The sequence below is a fragment of the Catharus ustulatus genome, chromosome Z (assembly GCF_009819885.2).
Source record: "Catharus ustulatus isolate bCatUst1 chromosome Z, bCatUst1.pri.v2, whole genome shotgun sequence".
In the NCBI taxonomy this organism is placed as follows: Eukaryota; Metazoa; Chordata; class Aves; order Passeriformes; family Turdidae; genus Catharus; species Catharus ustulatus.
In genome coordinates, this window is record NC_046262.2 from 66,200,401 (window position 1) to 66,215,145 (window position 14,745).

The 14,745-nt window shown below is 38.8% G+C and overlaps 2 protein-coding genes across 11 annotated transcripts in view; one reads left to right on the forward strand and one right to left on the reverse strand.

Moving 5' to 3' along the window:
- The window catches only part of IDUA (alpha-L-iduronidase), a 44,423-nt gene that overhangs the window by 14,259 nt on the left and 15,419 nt on the right, over positions 1-14,745 (reverse strand). Inside the window, exon 1 of one of the 2 annotated variants that reach the window (XM_033084720.2) lies at positions 13,267-13,391. The exons of the other annotated variant lie outside the window; for it this stretch is intronic. The gene's annotated coding sequence lies outside the window, so the exon portion shown is untranslated. Of the gene's footprint in view, positions 1-13,266; positions 13,392-14,745 lie in introns of those variants that run through there. 2 annotated transcript variants of the gene reach the window in all.
- SLC26A1 (solute carrier family 26 member 1) overlaps positions 1-14,745 on the forward strand; it is a 37,326-nt gene that overhangs the window by 12,789 nt on the left and 9,792 nt on the right. For 2 of the 9 annotated variants that reach the window (XM_033084711.1, XM_042780145.1), the window contains exons 3-4: positions 7,649-7,733; positions 10,874-10,953. The exons of 1 other annotated variant lie outside the window; for it this stretch is intronic. Coding sequence is in view for 1 of the 8 variants with exons in the window: in XM_033084709.1 (XP_032940600.1) it covers positions 10,864-10,953 (90 nt within the window). In the remaining 7 variants the exon portion in view is untranslated. Of the gene's footprint in view, positions 1-1,497; positions 1,713-5,686; positions 5,788-7,648; positions 7,734-10,863; positions 10,954-14,745 lie in introns of those variants that run through there. 6 more of the 9 variants (XM_033084712.1, XM_033084713.1, XM_033084710.1 and 3 more) reach the window with 6 other exon arrangements.

Genomic DNA, 14,745 nt, shown 5'->3' on the forward strand with positions numbered 1-14,745 from the left:
CAGTGGCACTGAGTGAAGCCTCAGCAACTCCTCTCAAAGCTGATTTCTCCAGCCATGCCAGGGCACTACAACTAATTTTTCTGGTTTTCAGTGCACCCTGACCAGTTCACTTGAAGTCTTGCCTGCTCTTTTCTAGGCACTCTGCCTTTGCTTGGGTGGAAAGCTATACAAGTGAACTACAGCTGCAATGCACTAGTGTGATGGAAGGGGGAGAGACAATCACAGTTTTTGCAATTGATCAGTGCTAGCATAGCATGACATGCAAACGAATACAAGACTAGATGTGAGAAGGGGTCCATCAACAGAGCTCTTAAATCAACGCTGGGCTCTGTGCTGAGAGTCACAACTTGTTTCTTTCTGTGCTTCTCCACACATTTCTGAGCCTCCTTGATGGAGGCTCTTCCTCTGTGCTTTCTTGTCAAAGGAAAGGTTTTAGTGATGAAACTGTAATAGCAGCTCCAAATTCTCAGAGAATTAAGGACTGACGGAACTGCCTAGTGAATAAAAAAAGGAACTGTGCAACATGAAGAAGACAAATCTGACAAGGATCTAGAAGAGGAGGACAAGGTAGGCAAAGTTAGTGTAACAAAGGCCATATCCACTATGCCAGCTCCACATCCTATGTAACAAGGCACACAATCCTAGCCCCAGCCTGGTCACACTCTTATTTTTAAAGTATGACCTACCACCATGACAAAAAAAGTCACGTATGCAGTCACTGATGGGCTTAGGATTCTTGCCCAAGTTAAAGGGTGCAGAAGTAAAAGATGCAGAAAGAAATTAATTTGCTTTAGTACACTCAAAAGTAATTTAAAAGTCACCGTTAAACTAAAGAATGTCCCTTTGGAACCCGGGAGTTTTTTTGCTTCAACAGAGGTTTTTTAAAAAGTCCTATTCCAAAGTTCAAAGACTAATTATTTTTTTTTTGCTAAAACTAGTTCTACTCCCTCAGATCCATTAACTGTTTCCAGTTGTACCCTGTGTTCTATTGAATTATTTGCTTACATACACACTTACAGTCAGTGTGCGTAAGAATGATTAACTACACTGTCTTGTAAAAAGTTAATTATGCCATACAGATAAAAGTTAAGGAACTAGGGTCTTCCTGACTTCAGTCTAAGGTCTACACAGTATTATGTGAAAATACATGCATAAATAAAACCTTCTATTTGATGCCTGTACACTTAAGATCCCAGGACATTTACATTTTTCCTATTGCACTAATTAAGTAACACATTTAAAACATTGCCAATGCCAACCATGACTAAGTGATGGTACATGAGATCTTGTGTTATGTGTGTAGATGTAGAGACACTTATGTTCTTTGGCTGACCTGTCACTATTTAAGAAACTCTTCTTCCTCCCAAGCGGACCAGACAGAATGCTCCCATTAATACAATGATTACTTGACTGACAGGATTGACACTTCCTCAGATTTTGATCTTATCCTTACCTATACTACATTTCTGATGTGAGATTGATGCATTTTTTTCACAGCATATACAGTACCACCAGAATCTGGGTTGTATGATTGCCTGCCATGTAGTGACTGGAAGCCATGCTGACTGTTGCATTGAGGCAGACAAACTGGAACTATTTACAAGTGTTCTGCATAGACAAGACTGGCTCAATTGCCAGGCCCTTGCCAGGAGTGCTCTGGAGACAATTTTAAGACACTGACCAGATCAAAACCGTTACAGGCACATGACAAGGTAAATCCATGGTGGACGATAAATCCACATGACATTGCCAAAGTTGTACAAAACAGTTGTATCTAAACTGTTGGTGGAACATCAGGTACCTATGACTTGGCTCTCAGTTGTAAGCTCACAGAATTTTACAGTCCATTTTTTTCCTTCTCCTCTTTCAATCTTTCATGGTTTCTAGACACCACTGCCTTAATTTATAAACACCCAGAAGGTTATGTACTTGTCACTGCATTTGAATGCTTGCAAGAATGCGATTGTTCATTGTGTGCTGTCAGGTATTTAAATGTCAAGCAGCAGTCACTGTCCTGTCCGTGCCTGGCTTTCAACTGGTCCTCAGCTGGGATTTTTCTGGGGAGCTTGCCAGATAGACCTTCTTCAGTCATTATAAACAATTACACTAAAGCACATTTACTTAACGGCATCCTGGCACCAAGGCACATAAAAGCACCAGGCCTGAGGCTGCTATATTCCAGAGACTGCTGCCTGCTGGTGAGGAATCTTTCCAGTCTGTATCACAGTCTCAGTTACAGACTCATGTGCTGCCTCTTAGAAACAACAATCATGCTGTGACTATGAAGAGCAGTGATGAATACAAAGTGTCTGCTGGTAGACACAAAATCTGGTTGCTCCCTTCCTTAGAAAGGTTTGCTTTGTGGGTAATTCTTTGCTGAATCAAAGGCTACAGGCCCATCTTAACAGCTTCCACTACCTCCTATTACTGAAGTAAAGGTTGTTTAAGTATGGAGGGAAATTCTTCTCAGGTGCATAGGTAGCACTAAACAGCTTGCCAAAGTGCTGTAAGACACTCATGTTGTGCTTCTTATCCATGACACTACTCCCATTCACAAACTTAATCTCTCAGGAGGGCAGAGGTAGGATAGCTTTAGCTGTCGACACCTTGCATCACAGCCAGATCTGTTCCAGCTAGCACAGTTGCAGATACCGCTCCTTAGCCTACACCTAACTGTTTCCTTCTCGTGCCCAGCATCTGCTGCTTTTCTTCTCCCCTGCATTGATCTTGTCCAGGAATACAGTTGCATGTCCTGGAAAACATGTGCACACACAGACATTGGACCAAATATCTTATCTACAGAGAAGAGAGAACAAAAACCACAGGTGGGGAGTGTTTCCCTTCCAGGTGATCTTCAGTCAAGTATTGAACCTCTGATAACAAGTCAAACTAACTTTATCAGACTTTATTGTAATGTACTGAACTGTATCTCCTGGGACAGAAAGCTTGTGGCTGACCCCTGTCAGTAGGTCACAGCCCATCTAGGAATTCAAAGATACCATGTACAGTAACCATCAACAGAAACACTGTTGAAGAGAGCCTAGGAATAAGATGTTTGGGAAATACCAATATACTACAATAGTAATCATCCTCATCCTGACATTGTCACTCAGCTACTGTGGTCTTTCTTTTGTATTTCTGGTAAACACAGTTACCACACACACCAAAAACTTACATAATCTGGCTTGCTTTCATCAACATCTGAGAACAGCCTCTCTTTGGGCAGATTTGCCATAGTGGCTGGCTAACACCGCTCCCACAGCAGCATAGTCTGCTTATCTCCTCATCGGGAGCATCTACTTGGAAAGATTGCTCACCTAGCTGCAAATGTAGCCAAGAAGCACGGATAGAAAACTGGCAGAAAGTGTTGGCAGAAGAGAGATGCAACTCACACCTGTAAAATCTTTTAGGAGACTATAGACCAACCTCACACTTGGAAGGTGGACTTCATGAAGGAGCCACTAAAAAAACATCCTTTCTCCATTGAAGGTTTTCTGTGTTACAATCTTAGAGAAGCAACAGTCCAGTCTAAGAGACTACACTGTTATTGCAGCATCTAGTATCTCTGCTGAGATAATGATCACATTGCATACCACTATTCATTTGATAAAGATCCTTAGCCGTACACCAGACCATCTTTGTCCACGCTTGTAAAGGGATTCCTGCAATAATACACTGTTATCCACAGTTTCCAGGTCCAGGATGTGGACCAATGGTAACACCACCACTGTTGCTCTTGATGAGTGTAAATATGTATGATAATTAAATTCCCCCTCTCAAGACTAAATGAAGTGAAAACAGCTCTTGAAGTAACTGACTACTATCAGGAGCATCTGTAGATAGTGTCCCAAGCAATTGCTTACCACCTTCCTAGAATCCATGATGACATTTTAGGGATTGTAACACTTCAGAAGACACACAAGGGTCATCTACCCTGGAAAGGAGTTTAGTGTTCAAAGTCAAGCTGTTTACTGGAAGCAAATAATAAACTTCCAAATGTTCCCACAACAGTAACTGCTGGGGAAACAAACAACAGTAATCTATGCCATTTCAAATTCCTGCTGCTACAAGGTCCTCCAGAAGGAATGGTCTTCAGAAGTACTTGTCTTGTTTTTCAGCCAGAACAAGCTGTTAAATGGACAGGGAAGCATGTAAACTTAAAAGAAGAGCGTCTACAAGATGAAGGTCAAAAGCTCTGGACAGAAAATGTCAGCAAGTATATTTTTTTTTCAGAAGGGAAACTTGTTGCTCTCCAAGTGCCTCTTAAAACACAAAAGGATCCCGCCTCCTTGGTTTTTCTAATTACTTTTGCAGCTATGAGGAATGAAACAAAAGTCAGTTTAAAGGTCAGGTTTTCACAAAGACTTTGTTTGCTCCAAACCCACCAATTGTATATGTAAGCTTCCTGCTCTGCTGAGTAGCTGAAAAACCTCTGGACCTTAAAAGCAGATCCTAAGGGACTGTGAGCACGACTGAAATGATACCGCAGAGCCTACAAAGGGCAGAATAGCCCTCACTAGCATTCACCTTTCCAGAGACTGAATTCTCAGCAGTTCTTTACAGGTCTCTTCAGTGTCAACCAAAACCCCTACTAGTCTGGTATTTCAGGTTTAAGTACAAGATCATTAATAAATAACTAAGCAATCAGTAGACTCCTGGGTTATTAATAAACAACATGTCCCCCTCCTGAACTGAGTGGATGTTAACCATATAGGACTCATTCACATGAGATCTGCTTCAACCATGTTCTTGTTCCACTCGCTCTCACTTCCTACGATAATTACAGCTGAAGTAAATTGGCTAGTGTTCACGAAATCCCTAAAACCCAAAATAACCATGATAACTGGGTATTTTTCAGGCTGATGAACACTGATTCTTCCTCCCTAGTGGTCCCCAAGCAAAACACAGCCTGTGCTTTTCACATGCTTTGCAGACCAAAAGCCTAATTCAGAGGCTTTTCCAAAGGCCAAAGAATACCACACCCACACTAAATAACTCGTATATTTTACTACTTACTGTATATTTGCTAGCATTAATATTTTTCTGCATTTGCTTCTCAGCTCTATCATTTGTGTAAACAGGGTTGGAAAACCTGCTCGCTTGACAACTAAGGCACAGCTTCTTCACAGAAGCACAGCGCTCAGCACTTCAGTCGGTGCTGGCCCACACTTTGCACAATTCACTCACCACAGATAGGGAATGAGTCAGCCCAGCACTAGCGGGAGGACGCATTACAAAATCACAGAGCCAGGCAGCATCCAGCCTTTGCTGATGTCACAGCCTGTCACAGTTAATCCATCCACACAACCAACCAGCGTGGTACATGCGCAAAAAGGATGGCTATGAATCCCTGTGACTTAGGAATAAACTGCTTCAAAAATGGAGTATGCATCAGCTGTTATTTACTGGAAATCACTGCCTCTTCTACAAGCCAGCCAAGAAGCTGCGCATTCGGCTGAATCTTTTTATTTTTTTAAAAACATAAAAATAGAATTGATTTATCCAGCATCTTAATAAGCATCTTTGATCTTTGCAATCAGCAGTATTTGAGCTTCACCTTGCAAAGCAACTCACAAAATCCTTGCTGTGATCTGGCTGAAATTCACAAGCACAGAAGTGCAAGCAAACAATGGATGTTTTCAAGCTGATGCTAATCAAGGTCTATGATTTTCCATTTCTCACTCAGCCTGCTTTTGTGAGCATAGTCTCAGTCCTTTCAGCAGTGAGCGTGCTGTATATGGGGGGAAGAGAGAGGCAGACAAAGCACCAACAGCTTCCTGTGCCGAGGTGAGTTAGCCTCGGAAAATATTGTTAGACTGTTGTATCTCTTCTCCCCCCCACACCCCTCTTCCTCTTTAAAACAAATTCCAGATGTAAAAGGGGAAATAGTTGTAGAAGCAATTTAGGCAAAAGAATATGCTATTTTAGTATCTCTAGACATGTGAACATAGCCAATCAGATCACCCAGGCATGGATAGATCAGTGTTGTGAGACCTTGTGATCCCTTGGTCAGGTTTGTTACGTTCACATTCATTTGTAAAGGGAACCATTAAATAATAAGGTGAAATAGCAGAAATTGCTTTTTAGTTGATTCTTCACTACAAATTTAAAGGCTTTGCAAGTGACTGAAAGGTTCAATCACTGTACGTGAGCTGTCCGTAGAGGACAACTTTCTGATTGAGTTTGATGTATGAAACTGATTTTCTTCTGCGTAACAATTGGCTACTAGTAAACTGTTCTTTGTGGTTTGATGTTGCCCTTGATGATGGAACTCCAAATAATGTCACCTATAAGCAAAACTTTTGAAATGAGGTGACAGGGAAACTAAATTAATAACGACGACTAAAGATGCAAGAGGAAGAGAAAATGACCAAATGTCAAAACTAGCTTACTTTAAGCACAGACCTCCTTCTGGCACTGCCTGGGAAAGCTGTCACTGACCTTTTCTTCCCAAGTAGTCGACAGAACAGATCTCTGTATCCATCAAGTATTCTAATTCAAGTACACACAATACTGCATCTTCTGAAATGAGTTTCCATGGTACATATCTGACTTACTGTTTTCATTTCATGGTTCTTTTACTACCATTCCTTCATGTTCACATCTTAATTTGCTGTTTATGCTCCATCTATTATTTTGCCTGCTACCTGTATGAGGAAATACAGTCCAAAAGTATGTGACTCCAACTATATCACAGAACATAGCTTATTTACTGTTGTGTAAATCATAACACTAAGATCCTCCCTGCTGCCAAATAAGCAAAAAGAATCAAATTCAGCAATGCTTTACTTAGTGTGCTCTTGCAAGCACTTTGGTTGCTCAGGCTCATGCACGTAGCTAGAGCTGAAATAATCTATTTTCTTTGCACCCAGAATGAGATTTCAAATATCCAGTTAAGATTACACAAAATTTCAAGGAATGGGTGAACAAGGTTCAGAATTTCAGAAAGACTATCCTTTCTACATTAAATTTGCCTCTGAGACATACAAATATCAGTAGTAACATTCATCTTCATCAATAAGCAGGTCTTGGTTCTACAGTTCTAGCTGTACGGGCCTGAAAGGTTTTTTTAAAAGGTAGGAAAGCTCAGACATTTTACATTCAGTGTCATCTGATGAATGCAAATTCTTCCTAATATGTAAGATTTATCAGCTAGACCCCCTTCATAATTTATTTTAATAAAAATCCTTTTTCAAAGAACAAATCTCAATTAGTCACCATTGACAACTAAGCACTAAGTGTAAGGACAGTTCCACACACTTCCTGCCCTAATCTCATTTAATACATTAAAAGTATTTTTTCATCTAATTGAAGCAAGCATATAAAACCCGTGCTTTATATAACATATTCAACTGTTAAAAAGACTCTAAAAGGCATGTCAGGACTGCAATTCTACTTGAACTCCACAGAATGAAACAAGTTCTATTAAAACAGAACAGCAGAAATGAGTAAGAAGTCAGAGGTTACCAGCTTCTGTAATATAATGATTCAAAGCTTATCTTTTACCTGTGATTACAGTCTACAGGACAAAGATTTTTCCAGTGCTACTGTTCATTTTTAGTTATCTCATTGCAAACATTGTAAGAGTGATACCCAACTGGAAAGGCCCACACTATATCATCATACAATTTCTAATCTACTCTCATAGAAAGCTGTGAACGTGAGGTACTGTGCTACTGGGCGCTGATACAAAAAAAGTTGTGGAACTACTGCAGCTACTGTTTGTGCCTTTGGTAAGTGCTAATCCATTGGTTCTGTGTTTGTAGTGGGAAATAGAAAGGGGTTTGCATGCTGAATGACAGTCTTCCTCAATTTTGAATCCACATTGAAGCTTACAGATATTTCTTATACAACAGGAACTACAGATTTTTAAATTAACATGACTCTTGACATATAGGCATTTTCACCTGCACCAAGTATTTGTCACAGCTAGAGAAGGAATGTGGGATGCAGTGCATAGAGGACTGGAAGGCAGTGGATGCCTTTCAGTGGATGCACTTTCAGTGTGCCTGTCTTTACTGTTAAATTGCAACCAAAAATGCGCTTTTTAGGCACATCACGTGGTCACTATGATATAAAGGTAAATACAGAGTAATTGAGGCTTGAGGGCACTTTAAACAATGCAGGCATTAGACGTAAGAGTTTTTTTAATTCACTGAATTTTTGAACTTCAAACACTTGCACAGAAGGAAGAACATGACTATTATATTTGGACTATGTACTTTCGAAGATTTGGTATTATTAACTGTGGCCCAATAAACAAACACTTTTAATTATGATTCTCTGATTCTAAGATTAACCGTTCATATGTGACTAATTTAACATTAATTTTTTAATAGTTAGGTTACCAGATATGAATTGTATGTAGGAATGCCACGAATTTCTCTGAAATCATCTGATAATCCTCAAGTAAATGTGTGAGCAAAGTCAAATATATTTTATGTCTTTACATCATTAATTTCATAAATACTACTGTTCAATTCTGCTTTAACCCTTTGCAGTTTTAAAACTAATTGTAACTGTGCATCTGTCCATAAATAAAAATAGTAAGACACACAAAGGAAAATCATCTGTAAACTCAAAATTACTGGTCAATTATCATCATTCTTTTCTACCATAGTTCCTATTCTTAGAGATAGGTGTTTCATTGTAGCACCTCTTTTGGCTATTTTGGCCAGTTACCATTGTTTCACAACTCAACAGCTGACAAGGAAAGACAGCACTTTTAGAACTGAGTCCTTTTTGTTAGTGTCACTGGAATTCAACAGGATGCCAGGACCAGCCCACTCAGAATTACTGCTGGACTGAAGCCTTGATGAATGACTTCGTGTGAAGTATGAACTCATCTCCATAATCCACTAATAAACCTTCTGCTGTCAGTTATTTTTGTATGTCAAGTAAAACTTGTTCATTATAAAACCCAGTTCTGTCAAAATTATATAATTTTCAAAATTTTTACAGAGAGAATGAGAGATTGCTTCATTTTGTCACTTTTTTTCCTATGTGGAACTGTCCTGTCCACAGATATTTAGGTTCACTGGTACTGTGCTGTACTGAAAAAATGTTCAAAACTATTATTTGAAGTTTCTTCCTTTTAGATTTCAAAAAGTGTTATTTTTAGGCTAGCTTGAGGCAAAACAAAGTTATAACCAACTTCATATGGAAGAGGTCAAATGATAATGATACAATAATATTCTCCTTTCTCTTAGGAGCCTGATATTTGGAAAAGTGCTGTTGGAGAGAAATGCAGAGAGGTCTCTGTCAAAAAAAATTATTAAGTTGGGCAAAACACTTGCAAACTCCAAGACTGCAAATACCACTAGTAGCAGAGTTTCCAAATACTGGACACATTGAAAAGGAGAACAAGTTTACTTAGGTACTAAAGCAGATGGCACATTTTAGGAGGTTGCTAGACAAGACAAACTCTTGGTACTAAGGATTAGGTAGTAAAATGGATGAAAGGATGGATTTGAGAGACTTGGGTTTAAGTCCCTTTATTTTTAATGAAGAAATACCGCAAGGCTAAAATTAAATTAACAGAAGCAGTGAAATCTTCTATTCCGTAGAGCACAAGACCAAAGAAACACATTACCTTTGTGACCAGTGCGCAAAATTCATTATGCAGATAAGGTGTATTACTCCGCCTCCTTTTTTCTAAGAGCAAAGGGGAAAGGATAGGAGTGGTTGACAAGGCCTTCCACAAGAAAGAAGCAAGAAAAAGGATTTTAATAAGACTGAAATTACCTTCTTTAGATTTTGGGTTTAGAATATCACAACTACTGCAACCAAGTCTAAGTTCGTGGTAGGAGTCAGTAGTTTTTAGAATCCGTAACTGGTTTAATATCACAGAAGTGAGATGTGAGATGTTTTCCTTTCTATTCCTCCCTCACTTTTTTTATTTTTTTCACACAACTTTTACGTTTCCTTCTTATTTCTAAAGAGCAGTTAACTTTTTGCAAAGGAATAAAAGATAATGTTGAAATCTGGCCCTCTCTAGTCGTGCTTGTGTGCCAGCAACATAGTCTTTTTTGTGGCCTTGCAACTCTCACCTCCCATCTTACTGCATGCTAACTCATCTTCTTCCTTGTCTGAGAAACAGACACATCTCCTCATCCCTGAGTTTGTAGGCCAGTTGAATACAGTTCCTATGAGTCATGGCCTTGTGCCCAACCTGTTAATCTGCCCTGCCTAGTAACAATTAAACATCACCTATCACCTTTGTCAAGGGGAGGAGAAGGATGTTTATTTATCACTTGGACAGGTCTGCATTTATACAAAAATATAAGGTCAATGAGAGGTTATTTAAGGCCACTTATATGACCAAGTTCTTCACAACAATGAAGTAAACTTTCAACAGAAGTCTATCTTTGTCCTGTATCTGCCTACATTATATAGTCTTTGGTTTACACAGAAGCAAAAACTGTTGTGATCTGAATGTGCTGACTTGTAGAAACAGAACTCTGAGCTCCAGCTCTCACATTCCATGCACTGAGCCGAACAGGTCTTATTCCAGCCCACAAAAGACACAAATCTCAAATAAAACGGAAGTTCTATTCATACACCTTGAACATGTAAAATCAAAAGCTAATGCTACATGAGGATGCATAAACCACATCAGATTTCAGATGACAAGTAGCTTCAAAGGTCAGAGATGTGCTAGCCTGAACTCAGCACAATTTTTGGATCAGTGCTAGTTAATTAATAATCTTATGCATTACTTAAACTCAAATCCTCAGATACTGCTACATATATATCTACCTTTGCAAAGTGATACAAGTGACAATATGCTACTAAACAGCAAGCACAAAATTTCATTACTATCCATTCTTATCTTGAGGAATATTTAGCTAATAATTATCCTTTATGCAAATAGAGCAATGTCTGGTTGAAGACTTCCATTCACTCCAACATGCAAAAACAGAGTTGGTACATTCCTGTCAAAAAGCTATCCAGGTAAGAGATTTGTCTTCCTTCCTGTGTCTCTAAATTCAGGTTAATTTTTCTTTGCCTGTTTTCAAAGGAGCAAAACTGCCTCTTTTCACTTACTTTGCTCACGTTATTGTTTTTTGGTTTATCATTATGTTATTGTTCATAAATATTGCTTATAGATAGACACTGGGCAAGTTTGTAAAACATACAGTCAGCTGTAAATGGTACAGCAATTATCTCTCCCACAACCCTTGTTCAAGAGTTCAACCATTTGGTTAGTTTTTATTTCTGTTTAAGAAAATGGCATATACTAGGCATATCTATTTTTCAAATTACCACATTGATACTGAAACTGAGAGCATTTTCTTACTGCTTACATACAAAGGTGTGTTTCCAAAATACTGTCCTTATGGTACATAGCAAACACAAGATGCCACAAAAAAACAACTGAGTTTTCTCTGTGACAGCTTAGTATGGCTAAACAATGTCCAGCAAAACCACAGGGCAGAAAACGGAGCTTAGTATTTAACTAAGTATTTAACTTAGTGAATGATGACCAGGGTCTTGAAAAGTTATCTTGACAGACCTTTTTTATGAAATAACAGACTTTCACTTTGAAACAGTTACTTTCTTAAAAGCAAGAATTCTGATTTTTAGGAATATTATCTGAATCCACAGGAAATACCTTTCTAGTGGTCATGTCCTAGGACTCTCCAGAAGAATAATGCTGTCTTGCCTTCAAGAGCATTTCAACAGTTAGATCAGCATGTTCTGGAATCCTTGAATGAAACCTGTCTTTGCATAATGAGTGAAAATACTTGATCAAGTATTTGAATGTATGATCATTCCTAAAGATGATCATGATGGGCTAGCCTTAACAATAAGTGCTGGCTGACTGCATGAGTTCCACGGTAGCCTGTTCGTCAGCTCTGCGATTGTTACCTGTCAGTGGCTGTCACCTTACTCATTGGAATATGGAAGTGAGAATCCTTGGGAAAACCAGACTTGAATCACAGCTGCTGGTGAATGCAGGCATTTAACAGAGAGTCTAACTTGCCTGGAAAGTCCCAAACCAATTTTCAGTTGGATATAAAAATTGTGAATTGGAGCTTTTAATTAGAAATACACAAATCTAAAAGACTCTCAGAATAAATCTCTCTTAGTACAGCAGTTTCATTTGTAGAGGACATGATCTGGCTTTCCTGACTTGTAGAGACAACTAGCTGGAATGCTATTTCCTTTCATGTTTGAATTAGTGCTAACACCAAAACTCAACACACAAATGCTTTGAAACAACAATATTTTACCCCAATATAGTGGTAAAACTAACCAAGTCTATCAAGTTTCACGTGATTTTCCTAAAAGGCATTGTCATATTCTGTGCCTGTAGTCTGATAGTTTGCTAGATCAGCATATAAATGAACGGTTTCGGTTGCTGGCACCTTGCTTAAGTCTGCTTCCAAGTATATCTTGGCTCTAAAGATGAAAATACAATAGCTAATGCAATATAGAAAGAAACACTCATCTCATTCTTTTAGCACCTAATAACTTCTAGCACTTTTAGGTTATGCTGACATATCTAAGCAATCCAGCAGAACAAAAGCAAGTTAATTAATCAAAGCAGTAGGTGCTAAAGCAGTATTGACTCATATGCAGGTCAGAGGACTTTATTTCAGACTAGTCAGTTCTCATAAACTAAATGTACTCCCCACATCTGTACAAATATGTCAAAAACACCAATTGCTGGCTTAGGTTTTTATGCCACCATAAAGGGTCAAAGTGCACTGGGGCATAGTTTCAAGGTACCTTCCTCTAAAAAAGAATCCAGTTTACAAGAATAACACACACATTGCAAGAATAACATACACACACTGAATCTATGCACTGTAAGTGAGGCTAACCAAGGAGTTTTTTCAAAATTGTTATCGCTCAAAACCAGAACAGTAATGTGATCACAGACATTAGAGCCAAGAAAGATCTCCATGAGACAGAAAAGATTTCTAGTATTAAAGATGAGCAACACGAACGATTTAACTCAACACCTGTGTTTCCAATCAAATGTTTAACTAGACAGATGTCTCTCACGCTTTTCAGTGAGTTACGCAACAAATAAATACAAAACTCACCCCAACAACATTAGTTTATAGTAGATTTTTCATAGCTCAAACACGAAGAAAACTGCAAACATCACTTGGCTCAGACTCTTTAAATGGCTCTACCCTAACTTCCATTTGAAATCGCTATTTCAGCAAGTGAGCAATTATACTATGGAGTTGTGATATCATCTGACTTCTGCTCTAAATAAAGCATTTAAAATAGCACAGAAGACAGGCTTACCCTCGCTACTCCCTCCTGGGCTTTACAGAGACACAGCCTCAGATTTTTAGGTGGATGATCAGGATAGGGAGGTAAAAGGATGCAAAAAGAATTAAGTTTTTGGGAGTTGTGTTCTTTCACAAAGAACAACTCCTCCATTCAGAATGGTTACAGATGTAGCAGCAGAAACTGCCTGCTGAAGAATCTGCAAAGAGAAATCTCATGAGAACATACTGTGATGAATGTTTCTTCTCTGGCAGAGAGATTTTGCCAGGTCACAGGCATGATGAAAAGACAGAAAGAAAGGTGGGACTAAGGCCAGCTGGAAACTCAGCAGTTTGTTTGGCTTGCAGGGTTCTTTCCCTTGTTTCTTTTTTTCACAAAAAAAAAAAAAAATGGAGTCAGTGCATTCAACCTGAAAGAACAAGTGGTTCTGACAAGGTTCTGCTCAACTGCTTTTGCTCATATGGTCAAGGGAAACTTGAAAGAACTTCACTGTTAAGATTCCAAACATAAAAGTACAATTAAAACCAACCAAGACTACCTTCTGTTGTAATTATATGAATGTTACACATATACATGAATATGCACACAAGTAAACTTCCCCTTGTTTTAAACATTTGTTTCAATATCAAAGTCAAATGCAATGAACTAAAATGCTTTATGCTATGTGCTGCTTCATCTGTGCAGGCCTTAAGAACAGCTCCTTCAGCAAATGATGACTTGAATAAAATGCAAACATTATGTTCTGTGGAGCTCTGGAGGAAGGAAGGAAGGAAAGAAGGAAGGAATAATGGTTCTCCATTTGTTAGTGCGGCCTAAGCTGAAAATGGGTCATTTGGCGAACCAGTAAAGCGATCCAGTTACTGACCCCCCCTAGGGCTCCTGCACACTGCTCAAGTATTATCACTTTGGAAGGATGGTGTTGTATCTCAGTGCCAAAATCAGAAGGCTGGAATCTGTTCATGCGCGCAACACCAGACAGATCTCCTCTCCTACATTCTGTCTTTGGAGATGGCAAGAACATTGAAAGCACCAAGCTCTGATAGGCTGCATAAGTGTAAAGGGGATAGCACAAACCTGTAGTGCAATCCCATTTCCTTCAGGTGAAGCAACAAGTTCCAAGCATCACAATCTAATAATTATTGTGTTATACAGCTGAAAAATGGGCTGCTGATAATAATGTCACTTCCTTATTTCATGTGGCTTTACTGCATTCTAAAAGCAACAAGGAAACTTTAAACATTAACAGTTTCTGGACACCAATTTGGGTTGAGAGTTGACTGCATAACAGCTACCATGTTCATTTGACATGGAAGCTGAAAGCATAGACAGCAGAATAAACAGCTACTTACAGGAAAGAAACCTTTATTTTCAAGGAAAAAAAAAAAGAATTTAAGAAAACTACTTTCTGTCAGCTTAAACACAGAAGATACATACATTAATGTAATACCATTTTACCATTTTTGGGGGTTTTTTGGTGGGGAAGTGGGGAGGCTT